General features: G+C 42.4%; 1 protein-coding gene across 7 annotated transcripts in view; it reads left to right on the forward strand.

Moving 5' to 3' along the window:
• Window positions 1-26,691, forward strand: part of ANKRD6 (ankyrin repeat domain 6) — a 70,022-nt gene that overhangs the window by 15,122 nt on the left and 28,209 nt on the right. For 2 of the 7 annotated variants that reach the window (XM_035109394.2, XM_060272591.1), the window contains exon 2: window positions 22,033-22,297. In XM_035109394.2, coding sequence (XP_034965285.1) covers window positions 22,178-22,297 — 120 coding nt within the window. In that variant the 5' untranslated portion in view covers window positions 22,033-22,177. Of the gene's footprint in view, window positions 1-4,297; window positions 4,694-20,021; window positions 21,903-22,032; window positions 22,298-26,691 lie in introns of those variants that run through there. The other 5 variants (XM_060272592.1, XM_060272593.1, XM_035109393.2 and 2 more) reach the window with 5 other exon arrangements.

Consider the following 26,691-nt stretch of genomic DNA (forward strand, 5'->3'; position numbering starts at 1 on the left):
TAGAAAACTAGAAGTTCTGCTGTATGCCATTAGGTGGCGCTTTACAAACACTACTGTTTTGCAAAGAGGTAGCGCACGCATTCTACTAACGCTCACCTCCCCAAGATGCTTTGCGCGCGTCGGCTTCATTTGTGCGCTACTGCGCAGGTACCCTGTCTTCTCCATTCCCCTCCCTCCTCCCTGGCGCGCGCTGCCTCTTTGCAAAACAGTAGTGTTTGTAAACAAAGCGTTGTTTTTCGCGGAAGCTACAGTTCGCGTAGTTAAAAATGGACCGTTGGTTAAAAAGTGGTTTGTTAAAACGACAAAGGCCTACAGATGAAGAGGAAGAACTGTAAAAAACGTATAAATATAAAATATAAAAAGACTCTTAATTTGGCTCTCACTTTTTAATTTTAGGATTAGGAATTAATGGGGGTCCTTGTCACAATAGTGGCTCGATGAGGGGTCCTCGAGAAAATTTTGTGACAAGGACCCCTGTTATAGCCCATTTGTAATGGCTCAAGGCTTATTCACATGTTATGCTTCTGTTAACAGGTAGGTACCAATTGAAGTACCTTAGAGGTGGTTCACATTCTGCTTTTTAAACCTGGTACAAAGGTACAGTTTCTGAATGGCAAAGCGCATGCATGGTAGCATCTGCTGCGAGTAATGGTACACATGCTTTTAAATGTTGGGGTTTTCCCTGTAATAAACATGGAAGAAAGACAAGGAAGGTTTGAGAGTGCAAACGGTGGGCCCTTCTGTGAAGCCTCAGCAGCAGGGATGATGGGTACCAAAACCAGCCCTGCTCCCCCCTCTGAATTTCTGCAATTTCTCCAGTTAAATACAGTAGTCCATACATATTCATAATTTAACGTTTATAATAACTATAGCAGGGCAGCCTTAATAGCTAAAAACATGCTTTACTTTTTCATGAAACCCAAGTTTTTCAGGAACCTGAATTCTGCTCCCAGTGCTTTATCTTTGCATGTGTGGAACCGTGGCATCTGCACAACTAGTTCTGAGCATATGAGAAAGGAAATTACGGTATGTGTATGCATTTCCTGTGCTTTCAACAGGAAAACATTCATGTTTGTATTTTCAAAAAAAATAATGTCCAGGATATTCAGATATCTTCCCCATTTTACTAGATGCCAGCTCCCTCTCTTTGATGGGCTGCTTTGCGGGCGGTATCTGTGTCTCGCAGTGACCCAGCAGTGAGGGAGTGACGCAGCCCCGTGTCACTGGGATGCCCAGTCGCGTCACGTCCCCCCGCTGACCAATTGGGTTAGCCAGGGTGTGTGGCTATATCTGTTTAAATTGCAGCGCAGCTGGAGAACAGTCTCCTTTGCCTCCTTTCGTCGGATCTCCCAGCCTTCTCACCTTCTTTTCTTGCGCTGATTGATTATGGCCTTGCTATGACTAATGTCGGTCGCCTGGTTGTTGGGGCCAGGTAGCAATTTTTCCAATTGGCAAATTGGCACCAGCCATTCGATTTTCGCTTACCTAGTAGCAATCGTCACAACTTTGTAAGGTTAGGCATTGTGTAAGCCTTATTATGGGAGGGGAGGTTATAGCCTCCGCCTGCGCCTCCTCATTAAGGGTATCCCATTAAAGGGATCCGGGTGTGTGGTTCCTGTCTAAAGCCTGGGCGTGGGCTAGGGTCATGCCACTACCTCATCGGTGACCCTGGGGGAGCTCTTAATTGATGTATATCATAGGGGCCCCCCTTCTGGTTGACCCTTATGAGACTTCCCGTAGATGGGCAGGAGTCAGGATATAGTCTTGCTCAGGCATCCCCAAATTGCGGCCCTCCAGATGTTTTGGCCTACAACTCCCATGATCCCTAGCTAACAGGACCAGTGGTCGAGGAAGATGGGAATTGTAGTCCAAAACATCTGGAGGGCTGAAGTTTGGGGATGCCTAGTCTTGCTTCACCCAATTGCCTAAGCCAAACCGCTCACATCTGTAACCAATAAAGTTGTGACCTAATTCATCCCATTAACTCAATATACTTGTGTTTCTGTGTTTTTTTCTGAGGGAACTGTAGGGGCCCGGGGCCTCCATGCAATTAATTCCAGTGGTTTTCTTTTCAGAGTTCTTTTAAGTGTTTATTGTGATTGACAGACAACACTAATACTGGGAGATTAAATACAGTTGGCTGCAGTTTGACACAGGTTTTTTCCTATGAAAGAGGACTGTATAAATGGAGTGGAAGCTTCAGGGGTTGGGGTATGTAAGTTGAAATGCATATAGTTTTATTTAATCTCTTTAATGTGTTGTTTCATTGACTTGCATAGTTGTTGTTTGTTTGTTTTAAAAATCAACATTAGCCCTGGTAAACAAATATTAAAACGAGTACCATTATTTCTCAGCTTTTAATTTCACTCCAATTATGTTGTGATGGACAGACATAACTGATCAGTCTCTGCACAAACTGGTTTACTGTCAGGATGATAAAACATCATGTCAGAAACATGGGTAGGATTGCAGGACCACTTTAGCCTGGAGATGGTGCTTGCAGTTTTAAAAGTGAAAAGGTATGTAGTGCAGGTGAAGCTATTGTTGCATTGCTTTCTTCACTCATTCTTCTTCCCTGACTGCTATCAGGCAAAACTAGTTTGTTACATACTGCAGGTAGGAGAGGGCGGGGGATCAAGGGAACGGTAAAATAGGAGGACAGGAGTTGCAGTGGTTGCAGTTTCTTTGAGCTTATGCCTTATGCAGTTAGACAATCACCCGTACCCAGCTAAGGAAGTAACATAAATGGACGAATGTACCTGTATTACTGGGTTTTGATATGATCAGATTTTCACTAGGGACACATGGATTCAAACACATGCAGAACTATGAAGCTCACTGAAAGACCTTTGACCAGTCACGGTCTCTCCATTTAAGCCATCCAATGTGGTTGTTATGAAGCCTGAGTTCCTTGGAGGAGGGTTGAGATCACACGTTTTAAATTAACATATATGCATTCAGAAGGGCATCTAAGCCAGGCATCCCCAAACTGTGGCCCTCCAGATGTTTTGGCCTACAACTCCCATGATCCCTAGCTAACAGGACCAGTGGTCAGGGAAGATGGGAATTGTAGTCCAAAACATCTGGAGGGCCAAAGTTTGGGGATGCCTAGTCTTGCTTCACCCAATTGCCAACTTGCAGTGTGTTGCTTTGAAGGGGATCTACATTCTGATGAGCATTCGAAGATCCACATTTCAAATATGTATAAAATTGTGCCTGACCAGAACTTGACTGAGACCACTATTTGCAGGTGAAGAACTGGCAACCCTAAACAAGCAATACTGTAGTACTGTGGCCTGGCTCTTTTGCGGTATGATAATGATAAGGAGGTGTACATATCAGCCACTTCTACCTCTTGGGTAGTATTCTGCTTCTAGAAGTGCTCACTTGTCTCCCTAGAGCAGGCATCGCCAAACTTCGGCCCTCCAGATGTTTTGGACTACAATTCCCATCTTCCACGACCACTGGTCTTGTTAGCTAGGGATCATGGGAGTTGTAGGCCAAAACATCTGGAGGGCCGCAGTTTGGGGATGCCTGCCCTAGAGTTTGGATTCTCCCACCACCACCAGTTAGATTATTTTTGTTGTTGGGCTCCCGTTGCTCTGTCCCAGCTTCTGCCAACCTAGCAGTTCGAAAGCACACCCGTACAAGTAGATAAATAGGTGACTGGAAGGTAAACGGCATTTCCAGGCGATCTGGCCCTTGTCACGGTCCTCTGTGTGCCAGTAGTGGTTTAGTCACACTGGCCACATGCTCCGGAAAGCTGTCTGTGAACAAACGCCGGCTCCCTCAGCCTGAAAAGCAAGATGAGTGCTGCACCCCATACTCACTTTTGACTGGACTTAACCGTCCAGGGGTCCTTTACCTTTACCTTTTACCATCTGAAGATGTGCTAAGAACGAACCTTCATTTAATAGATAAGCTTTGGGGTCCTTCTATATTCAGGACCAAACTGGAATGGTGAGGGCAACCATCCTTGTTGACATATAACATAAGAGTTGGAAGGGGCAGTCTTAATTTTTTCACTGAAGGCAATTTGTGGGTAAGGGGAACTGAAGCTTCCTTTCCATGGTCTGTCACCACAGGCACTTCTCTCAAAACAGAGGAAAACAAATATGGCCGCACTTGTAGTTTGTCCCTCAGTATGTATTGAATTCTGACCCCTTTCACATACAGTGGTGCCTCACTAGACAAATTTAATTCGTTCCACGGGTCTATTCTTATAACGAAAAATTTGTCTAGCGAATCCCATAGTAATGCATTGAAATTTTTTTTTTACAAAATTTGCCCATAGGAACGCATTAATTGAATTTCAATGCATTCCTATGGGAAACCGCGATTCGTTAGACGAATTTTTCGTAAAACGAATTTGTCTAGCGAGGCAACCTCCGCTAGAAAAATCCTTTCTTTAAGCGAAAATTTTGTCTTACGGGGCGTTTGTTAAGCGAGGCACCACTGTAGTTCATCTTTCAGATCTCTTCCTCCCCATGATATTGTGTAGGTATTTGTAGCCTGTGATGTGTGAGCTGTTGTGAACTGTTAGGCAAGGATCCTTCCTTTAATTTAATAGACTCCTATGTATAGTCTTGATGGTTAAACATGGTGATAGAAGTGGGCCTTTTTCATGTTCCCACAGATGCCATAAATGGTGGTGATGATCCCAGTGTCCATTAATGCTTGAAAAACAAATCAGGTTGGTTTTATTTGGAATCAGCCTACCATACACTGACACAAGGCCATCAGAATCTCGCAATACACTTTGGAAAGAGCAGAGAGCCATGTCTTCTACCACATTTTAAATGATTACAACTTCATGTACAAAAGAGTGGCTAAATTTAGTTCAGGTAATTAACCTGCTGGAATTATTTAATTGCTTGGTCAGCCAGCTTTTCCCTAGAGATGTGGATGTCTGTGTGCTCTCTCACTTTAATTCCTAATTGTTTCCAGCACAATTCACAATATCCATGGCACACTCCAGGATGTGCTCATGATGTCATGTAACGGTGCCAGTGGCACTTGTATATTTTGCTAAATACTTTGGACCCAGTTAGGATGTAGTATTCATTTCTGATTAATCAACCGGGAAGGAAAGAGTGTGGCTCCAAATTAATTATTTCCAGCAGTTCCATGGCACCCTGAACTAACTTTCCCCATGCCTTTGTTCATACAGCCAGAGCTTAATTTGTGCCAAGGCTCATCCCCAGGATGTGCTTTCAGCAACAGGATTTGGCCTTGTAAGCATGTGAAATACTAATAAAGGGGGCTGTGTGTGTGCGCGCGTGCCAAGTGGTTTTCCTTCTGGCCACCTCAAAGCATGCAATTGGTAACTCTTACTTGTAAGTAAGAAAGAGATGTTTATTCAGACAAGTGACAATACAGGCTCAGCAACAGACACAGAACTCCAGAGTCATGGTTCGAAGTTCACAACTGGAGGGAAGTGACAAAAGATGTCCCACAACTTTCCACAAGCCACCCACCAAGCTTTTAAAGACGTGATGTGGCTTGTTCAGTCACAAAACTCGCTTATTTTGTGGGAATGGCAGGATTGCAAACACATGTTCCATTAGGGAGGGTGGGTCTCCTTCCATTTGTGAAGGTGGCACCTGATTCTAGGCAACAAGATTGCACCCTCCTGTACAAGCTCCAGTTCAGTCATCACCTCCGTCACTTCTGCCTCCTCCCGGGCTAATCAAAGCCAGCCTTCCTCCAACAGGTGCCCTTAAAGTTGTTTTGGACTACAAATCCCATCAGCCTCAGCCAGCATGGCCTGTGCTCTGAAATGATGGGAGCACTAGTCTAAAACATTTGGCGGGTACCACGTTGGAGAAGACTACTCCACTCAGTCATAACATCTTTTTCACAAGAGAGTTCTCACTGGAACAGCATCTTTCAGCCATTTTGAAAATTCCTACTTTGACTTCTGAAATATGTCCCTTTCCGCATCTTTAACTACTGGCTGCTTTGGATATAAGCAAAATAGCCAAATATGATATATGCATTGCACCTTTATAATGTGGATAGAGAAATGACTACATTCTGCCATATTCAGTGCTTATATGGATATTGGAAATAGGTTAAAGCCTTTCTTCATCTATATATAATTGTTCAAGGAAGCCAGATGGCTAAGGATTAATTTATAATATACTTTTGACTTTTTTAAGGAAGGAAGGAGGGGTAATTGTTTCTCCCAGGGATTAAAAGACATTTCATTTATAGTCTGATCATTAACCATTTGAAAAGTGAAATGTGAACAGCAGTCCACAAACTGTTTTCTCTCAAACAAACTGCAGCTCTGTTTATAAATATATGGGAGTGCTCAATAATTATACCACACAAGAAACTTGTGACTGTTGTCCGTCATGTCATTTCATAGCTCCATAGATTCAGGACTCGGGAGATACCATTCTGCTGTTGTTTACTGTTGTTGACTTAATGTACAAGCTGATACAAGATGTTGTTTTCTTCACTGGTCTGCAGCGATAAAGCTGGCCAGATAGCCTATTACATAGATTAATTTAAGTCTGCCAGTGGATGTTAAGTATGGCCTTTGTTTTCCCCGGGTGCTAGTTTGTTCGGGGTAAAAATAAATAAACTCGAAAAAGAATATTGATATATGATGGTAAAGGTAAAGGGACCCCTGACCGTTAGGTCCAGTTGCAGACAACTCTGGGGTTGTGGTGCTCATCTCGCTTTACTGGCCGAGGGAGCCGGCGTACAGCTTCCAGGTCATGTGGCCAGCATGACAAAGCTGCTTCTGGCGAACCAGAGCAGCACACGGAAACGCCCTTTACCTTCCTGCTGTAGCAGTACCTATTTATCTACTTGCACTCTGACGTGCTTTAGAACTGCTAGGTTGGCAGGAGCAGGGACCGAGCAACGGGAGCTCACCCCGTCCCAGGGATTCGAACGTTCTGATCAGCAAGCCCTAGTTCTGTGGTTTAACCCACAGCGCCACCCACATCCCGATATATGGTGGTATCTGTAAGCAAATGGAACCTCTATGTTAAGAGGCGCTGTACATTAAAAAAGTGATGCTGGGGACACACACCTAGGAGAGCTGCTGCTTTCATGCCCTAATTGGTGTGCCGGACTATATTTTGAAAAAATATATGAATGAATTCCTATGCCCCACAAATAACCCAGAGATGCATTTTAAATAAAAGGACACATTCTACTCATGTAAAAACACGCTGATTCCCAGACCATCCATGGGCCGGATGAGAAGGCGATTGGGCTGCATGGTTTCTGAATTTGCTAGAGTTCACTTAATAACAGCAGTAGTAATCATAATAATAATCATAATAATAACAGCAGTAGTAATCATAATGGATTTCCATGATTTAATATAACAAAATTCCCACTGTAAACTATGGGCATTTTTTTTAAATTATTGATATAAGCAAAGGAAGCCTTTAGCAAGACCGACAGCAGTTGCGACTGCATGATTAGAGTTTGGCTGCAGTCCTGAATCTTCTGAAGCTGTTGATCCCATTCAGTAGATTTAAGCAGTCTATGAGTACGATTGCCACCACCTGTCTGTCCTTGCGCTGACTGTGCTTTCTGTTTTTAACACTATCTTTAACTGCTTTTCCAGTAGGCAGTTCATTTCCTGCCACAACCTGACCTGTTAAAGTTTTGTACGAAGGGCTCACTGACGTTTGGTCAGTGTCTCTCGCATGATATATCCTGTTTGCTTGGCTGTGAGCATTGCTTGGTTTGCTTGCCTGTTTGCTTGGCTGTACTTGGCATGTGGTTGTCTTTGCCACTTTAATTTTTGCAGCAGATGTTAATACAGGACTGTTACTATTGAATGTATGCAAGGCTTGCTGATGGGCTCTACAGTATTCTTTTTCTTGCAAATCCCTGCCCCCCCCCCGTTCAGTTTCTCCCATCCCCTCTTTTTGCAGGTGGCAGGAGAGAGACACTTCCTGCTCTCTAACTTTTTATTCAAAACATCCAGTGCATCCAGCAACCCCAATAAGAAGTTTTTGAATAAAGGTTAGAAAAAAAGGGAAGAGTCTTATTTCTATCGGGCTGCGTTGGGATCACCATTAACAATCTTTGTTTTATACACCCCATGAAAGCTTTGAGGCACATTGGCAGAATGTGGTAGTTTTTGCCCACTGTGAGAGCACTGAGGGACCAACTCTCATTTTGCTCCTCTCCTCCCAAAACTGTTTATGTTCAAGTTTGTCTTCATATAATAATTGGTATAAAACAGGCACCCCCAAACTTCAGCCCTCCAGATGTTTTGGACTACAATTCCCATCACCCCTGACCACTGGTCCTGTTAGCTAGGGATCATGGGAGTTGTAGGCCAAAACATCTGGAGGGCCGCAGTTTGGGGATGCCTGGTATAAAATGTTTCAGAACTTTTGGCTGCCCATAGACCGAGTTTCTTCTCATCTTCCTAGCTCTCTTTTTAATGGTTTTGCAGTGTCTTTTAGGTAGTAAGCCTATGAACAGGGACTGCCTTGTTTTTAATCTGTGTACACTACAGTGCTTAGTAAATGTTAGAATCATAGAATTGTAGGCTCGTCCAACCCCTTGCAATGCAGGAATCTGCAAGGCATCTAAACTCTGCTTAAAAATCACCAATGGGGGAGACCCCACAACCTCCTGAGGGAGCCCATTCCAATGCTGAACAGCCCTTACGGTCAGAAAGATCTTCCTGATGTTTAGTTGGAAACTCCTTTCTTGTAACTTGAAGCCATTGGTTCGAGTCCTACTCTGCAGAGCAGGAGAAAACAAACTTGCTCCATGTGACAGCCCTTCAGATATTTGAAGATGACCATCATATCTCTTCTCAGTCTCCCCTTTTCCAGGCTAAACACACCCAGCACCTTCAACCGTTCCTCATAAGGCTTGGTTTTATAAATTATTATTGTGATTAGGATGATGATAATCCATGCCCTAGTTTAATAATCAAAAGATCGTTATTTCCTTCTGTTATAAAAAAGATCAAATGCCTCCTATGACATGGATAGCTAAAGCAGAATGCTCTGTTTATATATCAGGCGGATTTGAGGCTTAATTGTTCTTTGTGGGATTAACTTTTTTTTTCTTTTATTGGAAATTTTATGCATTTATTTAAGGATTCTTAAAGTCCTAACCTCATAAGCACCTAAGCTTTAATTTGCATGTGAGAATAAAATTCTGACCCTAATAAAGCAGAGCACAGAAACCACTCGATATCTCCTTATCTTTGAACTACCAGAGCTTGTTTAAACATTTCCCTTAAATCTTCAAAAGGAGCTTATATCAAAGGGGACTTTTTTGAATAGCTAAGGTCCTCCTAGCCAAATGCCATGGGTTTCATGCCTTTATTCTTCTCTCTTTCCCCCTTCTTTTTCATGTGTCTGTATTTCTCATTCATACTTAAAACACTGCAGGAAGTTAATAACTGTATAGTGTGTGATAGAACATTTAATTTTAAACACATGGTAGTCTTGAACTTGTTCATCCCAGATCAATATTTCATGCAAGTAAATATCAATTAACAGTATCTAATAGACTCATAGAATTGCAAAGTTGGAAGGGACCCCAAGGGTCATCAGGCCCACCCCCCTGCAATGCAGGAATCTCAACATGGGGTCGGACATCCAATTTAAAACCATACCAGATCCTGCTTAGTTTTGCAACAGTGAAATTATGGTTAAATAATGGAGGTTTCACGGTGCTTGCCTCTTCCCCCTGCTTATTAGTCGTCCAGTAAAGGTATAAACATACCAACACCTTGTCTGTTTTTTTAAAAAACAGACAAAAAAGTTTTATTATAAGAAACAAACAATATTCCAAAATAGCATGTACAGCACAAATACACCTAAACAGTATGGCCATACATAACAATGCATGATGATATGAAAACCCAGGTGCAGGTGTTATATTTTTGTATTTCTCTGACATTTACGTAGATAATTTTGTGGGCTGTCCTTAAAAGTAGCATCTTACCAACACAGGACTCGTGTCTTTTTAAATGTATGTATGATGCATAGTCCCAAATCAAATTTCATTATTTCTAAGTTGGGTTAAACATTATTTTCGGCCTCCCTTCAGCTACACTTTGTTTGAATGTAGCATTAAAGGGAGTGAATTTCCAGGAGAATATCAAGAATTTTCTACCAGAGTCAGAAAACACCTTGTTTTTAACAATACCGTGCACCCCCCCCCCAACTTGCAGTCTTACCATGATTTCATTATATTTTTAATAACTGAAAATAAATAAAACTACCCCTCCTTGGATAGTGCAAAAGTCCAGTAATTAATTAATTAATTAATTAATTTCACTCCCTCCCTCAGATTATACAAATTGGCTATATAATCTGTAGTTCTATTCTTAGATGCACATGACTGTCTCTGGATAGTGACCATTATTTATAAAGCTGCAGTGGTGACTTGTATTTGAGCTTCTTCCTTAATTCATAAACAGTAGAAGGAATCATATCAATATTTGGCAATACAGAAAAGCTTGAGTGAGTGGATTTGGACCTATTTTTTGTACATTTGTGTGAATGATACATGGATTGGGTTGAATTCTAGCCTTGTTGCACTAAAGTTTACTGAGTAAACAGAAGCTGGTTTACCTTTATCTGTAATGTGTAAATTGAAAACGGAACACGATTTAAATCCACAAACATACAATCAATTTCAATAATTTTAGACTGCAGTTGTATACTATGTATATACGGTACCTTGGAGTCAGCTTGAATTTATACAGTAGGAACTTACTCTTGAGTACACATGTAGACTTCCGCTATTAGTTTATTTGAATATTACGCACTTCTATTTCAAAAGTGGGTAATCTTTACTATGGACCAAGATACGTGCCAGTAAGTTGCTGTTCTATATATTTTTTAAAAGCTGGGAAACAGTGCTAACTGGGTGCATTTAGTAAGCCAATGGAATTGATTCATAAATTTATTCAAACCATTGTGTGATTGCAGTTAAAATGCTTTCTGTCTTAAAAAAAAACACCCTTGCATGTTGTATTTTTGGAAGAGAGACCACAACGTCATGAATGCACATTTGCTTTCTGTAGTTATCATTTGTTAATTGTATTTGCGCAATAACTATAGGTATATACATTAATGCCACTTAAAACTTTGCAGTGGAGATTACGCAGTGTGGTGCAAAGGTCTTCAGGGGGAAAAAATATTGTGTGGAGATGGGTACATATCAGATATCATTGTGTTTGAAAAGCCTAGTTAGTAGGCCTGCAGGCCATGTCAATGGTGCACATTGTTATTGGCAAAAGGCATGAATTACAGATCTCCACAGCTAAGGCAGAAACGGTGAACTTGCTTGGGTTGACAAAGACAAGTTTCTTCTTCTTGTATTGACCCTTCCTTTCCCTGGGGAAAAAAACCAATCTGTTCATCCCCCTCTTATGCTAAGTAGTCTGCCAGTAGGGTTGGCAGGGGTCCAATGCCAAAGTCTGACTGATGTCAAGCACCTGCTTCAGTTCGTTTCCTCATTTGCGTAGAAGCGGGGAAATCACCCTAATAAGCGGAGATGCATATATTAAGAAACGAGCACACAGAAAGACTGGAAGGGTCAGAACAAAAAATAAACTGTCAGGGAACCCTGGGCCATCAGGGGGTTTGTTAGGCCCTATCTTGTCTGTGTCTGCCCTAAAATCCTATTCATGAGCAGCCATCCATTCAAAATGTGGATATGAAACTAGAAATTGAGAACTCCGTCCACCAGAAACGGAGGGTGATTCCGGATTATGCCATTGCTTCAGCTGCCATGAAAATAGAGGTTATATTGTGCAGGCAATTTTCATCTTTGCCTTGATTGTTAACTGTAATATATGGAGATGAGAGGTAATGTGCTGTAAGGGTGTGGGGAAAAGGCAGAGGGATTTCTTAATCTGGTTGGTGTACAAAGTGGGTGTCTATAAGGCTTGTTGGAAGACGAGCTTCTAAACCAGGCTTCCTCAACCTCAGCCCTCCAGATGTTTTTGGCCTACATGAACTGCCATGATCCCTAGCTATCAGGACCAGTGGGCAGGGATGGTGGGAATTGTAGTCTCAAAACATCTGGAGGGCTGAGGTTGAGGAAGCCTGTTCTAAACAATAAAGAGCAGGCTCCTGACTGACAAAGTTGTCATATTTAGGGAATTTATGACTTCATCATTTATGGGCTACCTGGGCTGAAATTCTGTTTCCTGAGGAGCACAGTTCTGGCTTTGAGGGCACCTTGTTCTTCTGATGCGCCACTAAAACAGTACTTGCTGGGAAGGAGGCTGCCAGAGCATCAAATACTCTTCCTTGATGAGAGAATTGAATGCAGTGGGGTCAACTGCAACCTTCCCAGGGAAAAAAAACCCAACCAGACTGGAATTTACCCCACAAGAAAGACACTGACCTTATCCATTCAACATGGTAAGCCAAACTATGATATATTGGGACCATGCAAATGATCAGACTCCCAGAAAGGAGCTTTGTTTGTCTCTGGTCCTTTGGGCTGCTGCACCACCCTTGAACTAAGCCAAGGTTTGGTATAGCGTGTAATCCAAACACTGGCCCATGGCTAAGCTCTCTCTTTGCTAACTTATGAGCTACAGTGAAGAACAAACCATGGCTATAGCACATGTTTAGAGAGGAGAAAGCACAAGCCCAGTTCAGATGGTATCCTAATCCAAACCTTAGCAATGGCATTGTAGTCTGTTAATTATTTATTTCATAAAATCTATTTACTGCTTTATTGTAGAAAAAACCCTTAAAATGGTTGATTATGATTTGGTGTTTAATAAGTTTGAGTTGAGGAGGGAGAGAAAAGAGGCAGAAAGAAATACATGCTGAAAATGTGACTGGAATAAATATCTCCTTAAGCATTATTTGAATCTTTTCCTTTTGGACAAAGGAGCAAATATAAAACAAGGCATGAGTAAAAAGACCCAGAAGCTCCTCTCTGGGAAACCCACATGTTTGTATGGTCCTAGCAAGTCATAATTTGGGTTGTTGGGTTGTTGTGCAAACAAGTAGTCTGTGTTCTGTGTCAGCTACAACCCTCCCTGAACTGTGAGCCAGCTACAGGATAAAAAGGAGAACCATTCTCATGCAAAAGAAGAAGTGCCATTAGCAGAAAGACTGTTGGCTTGTGTTGGGAAAGCAAACAGATGCAAAACCATACTTTGAAATTTCTTTTCCATAAATGAATCATGGCATTATGTTTCTAAGAGATCTGCCCAGGAATGCAAATTGATTATTAGAGACACTCTGCTCTCCTGTTCCTTCTAACCCTGCTGGAATTCATTCTCTTACGTGCTCCTGGAAGGAACAGAGCCCATGTTCTCTTTTCCTTTGGGTCACCCTAGCAAGGAAAGTCCATCAGTTACCCGGATGGTGTAGCAGGTGGTGTCACGTCCCTTGGTCTGAAAAAAGTACAGACGTTGAGATCCCCACCCTCTGTTCCTGCTGCTGCCTTTGACATGTGGGGCTAGCTGTGTGGTCCTTTGCATCCTAGTCTATAAAGTGTAGTTTTCCTTTGTGTGTAACAAAGATGTGCTTTTAAAAAAAAATCTGTTTCGAAAATAATGAATTATTTAACAACTGCTGGCGATTAAATGAACTATTTGAGTGTGTTGTGTTTCTATTTTTAAAGAAGCAGAATTCAATTACTCCACTGCTCAGCTGATAATTTATAGCGCGTCATGACGTTCTGTAGAAACAGAGTGTCCTTTTTCAAATGAAACCCTTTTCAGGCTGGCAGGGAAATTGAAAAATTAGGCCACAAATAGAAAGTTATAAAATGTATTTATGATTTTCTTGGCAGCACTGCTTGCCTTAGACCATAATGATTGATTTTCGCATAACATTAAGAGCAAAATTCATTAAAAGCACAACTAAGACCGTGTCTTTAATGTTCTCAGTTTTTGTATATATTGACCTTGCATAATTTTCGTGAGTGAAATGGCATTTGTCAGATGTGACCAAGTACTGTTTACTGTAAAATAAGTTTGGGAGACATTTTTTTCAGATGGAGATGCCCATTTCCTCATGGGCAGCCTTCAGGGGTAGGTGGGGCACACACCAGTTGTGGGTAGGGTCTACTCTAAGGCAAGAACTGAGTGGAACCAGAGGCAAAAGTGTGCAGAGCAATGGGTTTTTCTTTTGTACATTCTAGCCATGTAAAAGTTTCAGACAAAGAAAGAGTCCAAGGACAGATTCCAGCCAGATAAAAGCACCCAGGAAGGGTATGGGACATGGCCATTGTTGGGTGTGGTCTGGGGTCCAGGAACTGGCTAGAGGGCTGTATTTGACCCTCAAACCTGAGGCTGACCTTGATATAAGGAGAGGCACACATCACCTTGGTCCTGAAGGACCTCCAACCTAGCCCCTTCTTTATTAGGTTCATCCTGCCTGGTTCTCCCTGCAGCAGTCCAGGAATTGTGAAGGAACAGAATCCCATGATTAATCCACTCCATCTTTAACATGGTAGAGCAGGCTCAACATATTTAAACATAACATAAAGTGCATATTCAGCATTTCTTCCATTTCTGCAACTGATTAAGGTATAGGTAAAGGGACCCCTGACTATTAGGTCCTGTCGTGACCGACTCTGGGGTTGCGCCGCTCATCTCGCATTATTGGCTGAGGGAGCCGGCGTACAGCTTCCAGGTCACGTGGCCAACATGACAAAGCCGCTTCTGGTGAACCAGAGCAGCACACGGAAATGCTGTTTACCTTCCTGCTGTAGCGGTACCTATTCATCTACTTGCACTTTGACATGCTTTCAAACTGCTACGGTAGGTTGGCAGGAGCTGGGACCGAGCAATGGGAGCTCACCCCATCACAGGGATTTGAACCACCGACCTTCTGATCAGCAAACCCTAGGCTCTGTGGTTTAACTTACAGCCCCACATCATATTTAACCAAAATTGTTTTCCTATTTCCCACGCTGGTACATTTTCATGCTTAACGTTCATGAAACGTGAATATTGCCAACCAATACAGTATTTGTCATTCCTAGTTCATTCCTCCAATCCTATAAAGGCTCTTGTAACTCACCCAAGCTTATGTACCTCCACGTGTTTTCCCGCCTTGTTCAGATATCCACCCAATGTCAGCCTTTGATGTGTCTGCCAATCCTATGCATTTTCCCATTAGGATTTCGTTCACTCCACCCATCTTTTTTTTTTTGCTGCTGTCCTTTACCTGACGCTCCATTGCTTTCATTTGTGTTCTTGCAACTACAGTGGTACCTCGGGTAACAGATGCTTCAGGTTACAGACTCCATTAACCCGGAAGTAGTACCTCGGGTTAAGAACTTTGCTTCAGGATGAGAACAGAAATTGTGCGGCTGCCGCACAGCAGCAGCAGGAGGCCCCATTAGCTAAAGTGGTACCTCAGGTTAAGAACGAATTAAGTTCTTATCCTGAGGTACCACTGTACCTGAACTTATGCCGAGTCTTAAATAAAGAACATGGTTGGCTCCAGATATGATGGCAAGATCGGACATTGGCTGGGAACATGAGCCTGGCATTCATGCTTTCTACAGAACGTACAAACAGATCGGAAGCTGCAAGAGAGGCCAAATAAACTAAGAGTGAGCTGTTTTTGTCCTTTGGCATTTTATATGAAGCTGTCACTTTCACAAGTATCCTTTTTGTCTACCTTTGAATATAAAATCAAAATCAGGGGAACCCAGGGGGGATCTTACTGAAAAGCAAAAGCAACCTGTAAAACGAAACTTGCCTAGTATGGGGTCACTTTTTTGGATGGGCAATGGCAGCAGGGAGAAAGGCACAGTACAAGGGCAAACGAGGCCTGAAAAGAAGTGTTACGGGAGAGCTGTGGCGTGATCTCCCAGAGTCTATTTTTAATAATCAATGGTGCTCTAAATTGGATTGGGACCAGTCTTATTCTGGGACGGGAGGCTTTAGTTGACTTTTCCCATCACAGCCATTTCATGAAAGGGGCAACTTTAAACTTAATGAATTGCTATTATTCGTGTGGGGTGTGTGTGTGTGTGTGTGTGTGTGTGTGTGTGAGAAAGACAGGTGCAATGTGGGTAGTGGGTACCAGTGCCCTGCCCACTCTCTGCAGCTAATATAAACTGTGAGAGGAAGGAAAATTCTTATGGGGAAAGAGTTTAACCTTTCCTTCCCCAGAGCCATACCCCTAGTGCGTGCATTCTGGAAGACAAAGACATTGGGAGATCTTGTCACAGATTTCTTTGCATCACATGTAGCTTGGTCCAGTTTGGCCAGTGTGCAGAGTAACAACATGACACAAGTGTGGGTGCGCAAGGTTTAACTATCCATCCCCATAACATTTTTGTAGCATGTTTTGTTTTAGAAGGGGTGTTCATGATTCCTCAATGCAGCAGAACTTCATCCATGATTTCCCCAATTCCCATGTGTGTTCAGTCTAGTCAGCACATACAATCTCACCTTAAATAAAGTTCAACTTGGAACTGACCCATTCAGTCTTGAAATGGGCATTGCTAACCTTATCTCAAAGCCACCCATTCTTGTTGCTTTGAGATGCCTTTTCCCCTCCTGTTCAACTGATGCAGCAGTGAATGAGTCATTGAAGGATATTCTTGGATTCCATTATCTGGAAGCTGATTACATCATTGCCTCATTGCTGTGGGTCTGAAATACTAATTCTTTTTGTCAGTCAAACTATCCCTTTTGCTTTCTCTCTCATATCTTCTCATAAGCAGCATTAGGAAAAGTGATTTTCATTGCTAAATCTGTGTCCTCCTAGCTGGCAGATTCTCTTTTCTGCAGGGTGGGGTGAGGATGGGCTTTCTTTTTTTTGCCACAGATTTTAGCTTGTTATTTCAATAGCACTTGTGCATTAAGGAACTTGGAATTTGAACACACACACGGTGTTAAGATCTTCTCATGTCATTTCATATTGATAAAGGTGGGAGTATGGAAATTAATAATAATAATAATAATAATAATAATAATAATAATAATAATAATATGCCACCCTTTATCGAGAGACCACAGGGTGATTTACAACATAAAACAGAAAATAATACTATAATAATACTATTGTTTAGGGGTGGGGGTTGTTGGGTTTTTTGTTGTTGCTGTTACTGATATTGATTTTGTGTTACATTATTTTTGGATCTTATGATTAATGCTGAAACTTTTTTTGTTGTGTTCTATTTATTGTTTATGACTACTTTTGTAATTGTGTAAATATTTTCATGTTGTAAGCCCCCTTGAGCCTAGTTTTAACTTTGGAAAGGAGTATACCGTGATAATGGTGATGATGAAAGGCCTTAGATGGAATTAACAGCTGAAAGCGAAGGCCTGCTTGAAGAGGAATGTTTTTGCCTGGTGTCTGAAGATAAGTAAGGAAGGTGTCAGGCGAGCCTCCCTGGGGAGAGCATTCCACAGATAGGGAGCCACCACAGAAAATTCCTGTTCTTGTGTTGCCACCTTCCAGACCTCTCATGGAAAGAGAACACAAGTAAGATGATTATTGCAGGGTCCTGTCTGGTTCATACTGGAATAGGCGGTCCTTGAGGTATTGTAGTCCTGAACCACATAAGGCTTTATAGGTCAAACCAGCACTTTGGCAGCAAAGCTTTTATTATTGCTTTACTGCAGCACTAAGCACATGTTCCCATTTGAGACTCAATTAGCATCAACTGATGTTAACCAGAGGTTTCAGCATGACTCTTGAGAGGCATTATGATGGCCTCCCTGCTAAAGCAATGACTTCTAGCTAGATTATTTGGAAACTCAGACATTGTTATTGTTGTTTAGTCGTTTAGTCGTGTCCGACTCTTCGTGACCCTATGGACCAGAGCAAACCAGGCACTCTTGTCTTCCACTGCCTCCCGCAGTTTGGTCAGACTCATGTTAGTAGCTTCTATGACACTGTCCAACCATTTTGTCCTCTTTCGTCGCCATCTCCTTGTGCCCTCAATCTTTCCCAACATCAGGGTCTTTTCCAGGGAGTCTTCTCTTCTCATGAGGTGGCCAAAGAATTGGAGCCTCAGCTTCAGGATCTGTCCTTCCAGTGAGCACTCAAGGCTGATTTCCATGTAATTAAATGGAAATAGTCCAAATATAGAAGATCACAGTGGGATTAAAATGGCATTCTGTTACAAACTTGATCAAATGCCTTCGAAAAGAAATGTTTAGCCAGGTACCGTAAGAGAGGTTGCCATTAAAAAGACCCACCTTAGTATCCTTACTAGACCAAGTCATATGAAATGGGGTCCTGGAGGAAGAAGACTCCCATTGGACAAGGCATTCTTTTGACTAAATGACACACTTGCATTTTTCAAGAGCATCTTGTTACTCTTTAATTCCAGGACTCTTTCCATTACTATCTGTTAGGGGAAGAGTGGATGGATAAATAGATTGTGATGATTTGTTAATTTCAAGCATTGGTTCCATTCACCATCTTCTGACAGAGCTGAGGATTCTGGACATCTGTTTTGCTCATTGGTGTGTCTTCATATGATGATATCTAGAATGGCAATCATACCTTAGGACTGATTTCTTTTGCTTTTTTTCCTTTAAATATATCTCAAAGCTGCAGTTAGATCAGCCACGGACAGTAAAAAACAGACAAGCAGAAAACAAGAACAAAACCCTGCTGTGGGCTGACCACAATTATGATCTCACTATGCTGGCAGCCTTTATACCAGTACAGTATTATGTAATGTAACAATCCTATGCACTCCCAGCACCAAAGTAAAAAGCAAAACAGTGCTTGTAGAGGCAAGAGATAACATAGTACACAGCCAGCCACTCCTACAAGTATTCCTGGCAACTCCGCCAACACCTGCCAGCCATGATGTTGTTGTTGTCATTTAGTCGTTTAGTTGTGTCCGACTCTTCATGACCCCATGGACCAGAGCACTCCAGGCACTCCTGTCTTCCACTTCCTCCCACAGTTTGGTCAGACTCATGTTGGTAGCTTCGAGAACACTGTCCAACCATCTCATCCTCTGTCGTCCCCTTCTCCTAGTGCCCTCAATCTTTCCCAACATCAGGGTCCTTTCCAGGGAGTCTTCTCTTCTCATGAGGTGGCCAAAGTATTGGAGCCTCAGCATCAGGATCTGTCCTTCCAGTGAGCACTCAGGGCTGATTTCCTTCAGAATGGATAGGTTTGATCTTCTTGCAGTCCATGGGACTGTCAAGAGTCTCCTCCAGCACCAGAATTCAAAAGCATCAATTCTTCGGCGATCAGCCTTCTTTATGGTCCAGCTCTCACTTCCATACAACACTAGTGGGAAAATCATACGGACCTTTGTCGGCAAGGTGATGTCTCTGCTTTTTAAGATGCTGTCTAGGTTTGTCATTGCTTTTCTCCCAAGAAGCAGGCGTCTTTTAATTTCGTGACTGCTGTCACCATCTGCAGTGATCATGGAACCCAAGAAAGTAAAATCTCTCACTGCCTCCATTTCTTCCCCTTCTATTTGCCAGGTGGTGACGGGACCAGTGGCCATGATCTTAGTTTTTTTTAAATTTGAGCTTCAGACCATATTTTGCGCTCTCTCTTTCACCCTTATTAAAAGGTTCTTTAATTCCTCCTCACTTTCTGCCATCAAGGTTGTGTCATCTGCATATCTGAGGTTGTTGATATTTCTTCCGGCAATCTTAATTCCGGTTTGGGATTCATCCAGTCCAGCCTTTCGCATGATGAATTCTGCATATAAGTTAAATAAGCTGGAGACAATATACAGCCTTGTCGTACTCCTTTCCTAATTTTGAACCAATCAGTTATTCCATATCCAGTTCTAACTGTAGCTTCTTGTCCCACATTGAGATTTCTCAGGAGACAGATGAGGTGATCAGAAACTCCCATTTCTTTAAGACATAGGACTCAGACATAGGACAAGGGTAAAGACTTCCTGGTCAAGAGTGAGTGGTTTATCCTTTTGTGATCCATACACTTATTTGTATTTCCTTGAAAGATTAAAGTTTGTTTCTTAACGAGCTATAGGTTAGACAAGAGGCTGAGGACACCCCCCCCCCCGAATCCTGGGAACTAGTTTAACCCCTACAGAGCTGCAATTCCTAGCGCCCTTCATGATCAACAGTTCTTGGGATTCTTGTTGTGTATGTGTGCGTGTGCGTGGATGCAGCCTGAGACCATACAGGATTAACTCTTTCCTTGCTGTTGTAGCATAGTCTCTCTCTTCCCCTTTTCCTTTTAGTTTTCTTTTTTGGGGGGTGGGGTAGCAGGTAGCAGAATTCATCTTGAGAGTGATAGAGGCAAGTCTGTTGTTTTGTCATAACAGAAAGGCTAGATGCAAGTAAGGCAAGGCCCTCCTCCCCTCATTACATCACTTGTGTTGCAATGGCTGTGGTGGACAGCCATCCAAATACTGAGAGACCTCAAACAGTTTTTAAAGAAAAGCTGTTCTGCCAAATTAGTGTAATCCACAATAAGCAAGATTGAAAGGATGGTAAAGGATCCAGTCAGCAAAAGAGACCAGAAGACAGGACTCTAAATCACTGTATGGAATTAAAAAGATTCTAGTGATGCCTCAACAAAATTATTGGTGCAATAATCCTGGGTAATCTCTACAAGTCTTGGAGAGTGTTGCTAGACAGTTTGTCATGTGTTAAATGTGCAACGAAAGTTTAATTATATATGTTTACAAGACATATTATAGTATATAAATGTCCCGCCTCACTTGTTCCAAGGGATATTTATGATATATAAGTACCAATGGTCCCCTCTCCTGGTCTGCCACCTCTGCCACACACTCTTCAGAGCCCTGTCAGTCCCTGACACTGCCTTAAACTGAATCAGACTGTTGTTTCTTCTAGCTCAGTTTTGTCTGCATTTACTGGCAGAAGTTCTCCAGGGTTTCAGGCAGGAGACTTTCTCAGCCCTGGCTGAAGATGCCAGGGATTTGAACCCAGAACCTTCTGCACGAAAAGCAGATGCTCTACCCCTGAGCTGTGGCATTTCTTTCATAAAGCTTCTTTGTGTTCCCCAGGGCAAAATAAGTAACCCATTTTGTCAAGTGTTGTGTGGACAGATAAGAAAAGTGTGCTGATCTCTTCATTATTTTATCTGCCTGATAATTAAAACATAGTTATATCTGAAAATAAATATAGGACAAAACAACAACAACCCACCAACACCTCCCTCTCACATATTTTTTAGATATGTTGTTATGTTTTTAAAGTGGCTGGGGAAACCCAACCAGATGGACGGGGTATAAGTGATAAAATTATTATTCAACTATCTGACTTTTAGAAGACATCTGAAGGCAGCCCTGTTTAGGGAAGTTTTTAAGGACTGATGTTTTTCTTATGTTTTTAGAGATGTTGTTATGCCGCCCAGAGTGACTGGGGAAACTCAGCCAGATGGGTGGGGTGTAAATAATAAAATTACTGGTAGTGTTATTATCACAGCAGAATAGCCATAAAACCTGCATATTATGAGGGATACTTTTGCTCTTTGGCTGCCATTCCCAAAGAATATTCTCTGGCAACAGATCCTGAGAGTGCTGTGCTGATTGAGATCACGAGCGAGTCAGTTTTACTATATTCTTAACAATCACGAGACTCCTGCTGGAAGACATTTAGACATAGATAATGGATTGATACCTACATACACCGGAGGTTGTACTCTGTGAAAGTGAGTACACCAGTAAGGGAGGAGGTGCCGTGTTTCTGTCCATTAATGGAAAGGCTGTGGAGGGAAAGCAGGCTTACAAATTAACATCCCGGAGCGAAAAGAGAAGGCAGGATGGTTACCGAGCAGCGCATCCTCTCCCCTCAGGTTTCATGTATTCGCTGCGGTGGAGTTAGTAATCTAGTGCCATTTACGCACTGTTAACTACTGATATTCCTGTTAAACAAATGGATGGCAGAAGGATGTTCCAAAAGTATCTCTTTCTCAGATCCTCTGTGTTGCAAGTAGGAATCCAACCATTCTAGCTTTTCAGTCTTCCAGGTATTGTTTGCCGCCACTCCTGCTGCTTTTCAAATAATTTTTAAAGGAGTAATTGCTGCTGTTTTGTTTTCCATGATGTGACTGAGAGCATGTTTTGTGTCTCTTCCCCTCTCCCTCCCCCTTTGCACAGATGCAGAAGATGGCATAGCAACGGATCCAGTCTTCCACCAAACTGGGGTCCCTCTGTGCACTGCAGTTGGACTGATGTGAAGCTTTTGTTTTGGACTGGAGGAGCTTGCCCACAGCTTGTCCTGAAATCCATTCTCTCCTAATTCATGAGCCAGCAGGATGTGGTCGCCGTGCTTTCAGAACGCCTTCTCATAGCTGCATACAAAGGGCAACTGGATAATGTTGTGCAGCTTATCAACAAGGGTGCCAAGGTAGCCGTTACCAAGGTAACAAGAGAAAAACTCCTTACAAATTCATGGAGAACTAACCTCACTCCCAAACCATTCATTCTTTCTGATAAATGTTCTTTTGGCTTTGAAAATCTTAATTGTTCGAGGAAGTGGTGCGGACGAAAGTATTTGATTTCCCCACCCCCAACTTGGGCCAGTTGCATTTAAATAAGACACTGTTTAGATGTGAAATAATTTTCCTCCTTTTTCTGCTAGTCTTCCTTTTCCAAGGGGAAGAAGCCTAGAGCATCATAAATGTGCAGAGTTGAACAGTGAATCCACTTCTGTATTTTTCTCAAAAGTGCACACTGCATTTTGCAGCAGCAAAATTAATGGTTGTGGGGGAGGGAAAACAAAATGAAGTTATCTGGGGCTGCCTGGAAAAAACAACACCTCCTCTGCTTTAAAAGGGAGGAGAGCATCCTGTTTGTCTTGGGGAATGTTACTCCAGCTGTAAATAATATATTTTAGGGAAGAGGGCTGTGAGTAAAATTTTCATTCCCTAATGCCTGGGAACATAGTAAATGCTTCTATTATACTGTGTAATCCTACTGATTTTTCAGAATTAAGGTTTGGAAGGGGTGGGTGAGATACAGGGTTTGAAAACTTAGATCTAGCATTTTTGAATTCACCTTCCAAATTTCACCAAAATCTTGTTCGAAACAAAACTGTTTTCCAACCATATATGTTTACAAATGGGAAAATGACAGAAATATATATTTCTCTTTGTATTTTATGTTGTCCTAGCCTGGAGCCAAGAAGTTGGGAATAGGGTGCTTCTCCAGTGTTGCTTTTATTCCATTCTTCCAGAGGCCAGCGGTTTAAACACACGCTGCTGCTTCAACATGAGTGGGATAAAAGTTGCAGGTCTTTAATGGCAGGTGCGGCCACAAGGACCCTTCCCCCAGAGAGTGGTCATTTGGAACAAGGATGGCACCAGAGATACTTGAAGAGGGTGGTGGTGACCACAAGGTGGAAGTGGCCTTCCTCAGGTGCCTCCCATGTACTAAAAATGTATATGGGAGCAGCCAATTTGCACCACATTCCAGGCTTCTTGGCAACTGACCTCGCCTGTCTTCACCATCCCCTCACTTTCCTAACACATAGATAGGAGGGAGATTTGTTTCACCTGGGAAGCACCAAGAATGTCTTCTAGTCCTAACATCAGGGCAAGCTTCCAGTTGCTTCTCCAGGAATTACTGGATTTCAGTCTACGCTACCACCCTATAGACAGTGTGTATTCCTGAACCCTGGAAAAGGTTGTAGGGATGGTGACAGCCTGTGCACCAGTTTGTGACTCGAAGGTGCACCAAACAGCTGAGCATCATTCTGGTGGAAGAGAGGGCTATTCATCTGGAACTACTAGCCTATCAAATATAGGTAGCTGGGCAGTGTGTCCTTAGAAGAAGGGACCGTGCACCTGCCAGTTCCACATAAATAGCAAGGAAGACAAATGCTCTTGTCAAATATTTGAGGAGGCCTCTACACTCCTAGAATGGTTGGAGTTTTGTGCAATTCCCGGTGAGAGTTGATTGTGATGGTTTTTGTAAGTGCAAGCCAAATTGAAGAGAAAAATGTCATGAGCTTGCAGAAAGAACCTCATGGGTGAGACTGAAGCATGCATTTAGTTTTCCCATTGAAATATTGTAATGCTTAACTTTGAGTGAGTTATGCCTTAAATTTTAGACTTGCTTCAGAGGTGGCATAATTTTAGAAAGGTTTGAGCTCTACATTCGGTAGCTACATAGGTGTAGCGCAGTCATTCTCCCAATTCCCCGTTCCCATTTGGGACAGGGTTTCACCTATCTTTATAGGAACCGCCCCAAGGAAAATTACAGACACGTCTTCTACTGTTGATGCATCTGCACTTGCTTATAGGAGGAATATACATTCCCTTAGCATTGGAATGTGAGCAGTTCTGCACTTCTAAACAGGGAGAATATCAATGCGGTATGTTATCTTGGAAGCTTGCAGGTAAAAAAAAAAAGTTTTGAGATTATTTCACTGACAGGCTGCTGATGTTCATTTTCAACCCACACTAATTTTAAGGGCTGGAGACAGTTCAGAGTTCAGAAATGACAGGGTCCAATCTTAATGGGTAAGATAAACCCTGTACTGTAAAAGAAATGTCTCCCATCTGAAGCAATGAATTGCATTACAGTGTATTGCAGTGCCAGAAAGTGCCCATTTTTTTGTGCCACTGGTAGCTCAGTGCAGGGTGGTAGAGGGAGGAGTGGGCCCATGGGAGGGACTCTCAGGGTGGACTCATCAAATGCACCTCCGTCCCCCTCTTCACTTTGAGCCCTCACACATTATTTCTGACCATCTGTAGAGGGTGAATGTTCGTGAGGGCATATGACTTCCAATATTTGAACAGATTTTAGAATAAACTCCTTATACTGGCTAAAGATAATGAATATAACTGTGGAACAGTTATGGAGGTATTCAAATCATGCTGAATTCGGGCTAGTACACACAGAACTCTTTAAACAGGAAGAAAACAGCATTTTTGATTTCTTGTTTACTTGAAGCAGCAACACATGAATTAACGTGGTCTTTCATGGTCTAATAATATAGTTGTCTCAGCTTGCTGGAATTGAAAGAGGTTTCTGTTTTCCTTTTTCTTGACTGAAGGCCAATATATCTGGACAAGTTCTGTTTAATAAAAAGAAATCCAAGTATACAAAGTCCAGTAACAATTTTTTAAAAAAACGCGTGCAAGTTCAGACATATACCTAAACTTGTTCTGAACACTGTTGTTGTTGGAACTATTCCTGAATTAGGGCCAGTCTACACATTACACATTGGGATGCGGGTGGCACTGTGGGTTAAACCACAGAGCCTAGAGCTTGCCGATCAAAAGGTCGGTGGTTCAAATCCCTGCGACAGGGTGAGCTCCCGTTGTTCAGTCCCAGCTCCTGCCCACCTAGCAGTTCAAAAGCACGTCAAAGCGCAAGTAGATAAATAGGTACCGCTACAGCAGGGAGGTAAAGGGTGTTTCTGTGCGCTGCTCTGATTCTCCAGAAGTGGCTTAGTCATGCTGGCCACATGACATGGAAGCTATACGCCGGCTCCCTCGGCCAATAACGCGAGATGAGCGCCACAACCCCAGAGTTGGTCACAACAGGACCTAATGGTCTGGTGTCCCTTTACCTTTACCTTACACATTGCAGTGGTCATATAGTGTCAGCTTACTAGCCTTCTCGTGGTGGCTATTCCATGCATTACTGTAACACATAGAAAGGCTCAGCATGTACTGCAGAGCTTTCCAAATTGTGTGTCGGGTGAAGGCTCCCTGCACTCCTCCTGGGGCTGGAAAGGGGTTAGTTTAACTTCCAGTTTGCTAGCAAAACTGAATTCCTGTGTCACGAAATGATGCATGTCTAAAAAGTGGGTCACCAACAAGAAAAGTTTGGAAAGCTCTTATGTACTGTATTAGAAAACATAACTTATTTCTTCAGCACTGGTTGATACACGCTGCCACTTCATCACATAGGTTGTTTCCATGCCAGTGTTCAGGGGCGATTGTTTGGGGTGGAGATGCTCCATGTCTTGAAGGAACAGGACATATTTATAGAGGCAGAGGTAGAGATAACTGAACTTAAATAACTGAACAAGAAACACTGAACTGACCTCTGTATCTCAGAAGCTCTCTGTAATGCATCCTTAATGGGCCACCAAGCACCCCCACCATGTTCTTTAAGACACAAGGAGGGAATGTCTTCCACAAATGTGTTAAGTGATTTGCATGTTTTAGCAAAGTGTTGGCTGGAGATTAGAAGTGTGTACTTTGGCAGGACCGTGGAGGAGAAGTAAATGCCATGGAAAAGAAGTTAGAAAAGGACATGCAGAAGTGGTGGATATGGTGATGTTATGCAGCAGCAGGATAAAAGGCGTTGCATATATCAAATCAACTGTGTGTACTTGGTCATATAATTTGTGTGCGTGCAATGGCTCTTAGGGTGAATTAACAGAGATAATGGTAAGAAGTAATTCTTCACATTTTTGTATAGGTGTATACACAACTTGTGCACCCCGTGTGTTGTGTGTGTGCGCAATAGCATTTGTAAAAATGTATTTGTGTGCGTGGGTGCAGGTGTGTGCGGGGTGGTGGTGGTTGCACCTTATTGAAAAATTAATTACCATCCCAATATGTGGAATTTTACGCTGAGGCAAAGGATCTTCAGTCTCTTTGCCATGGTTATACATATGACACAACACCAAGTAAGCAAAACCAAAACCATACAGTATTCCTAGAATATGTATAAACTTGCTTGGCTTTAGAGCTTTTGAGGAAGTAAATCAAATTTTTTCCAGTTATGTCGATTATTCATTTCTCTCTCTTTCTTTTGTTTCTACCTGTTATGTCCACCACTTTCATTCCATCTGCC

The sequence above is a fragment of the Zootoca vivipara genome, chromosome 3 (genome assembly GCF_963506605.1).
Source record: "Zootoca vivipara chromosome 3, rZooViv1.1, whole genome shotgun sequence".
Classification (NCBI taxonomy): domain Eukaryota; kingdom Metazoa; phylum Chordata; class Lepidosauria; order Squamata; family Lacertidae; genus Zootoca; species Zootoca vivipara.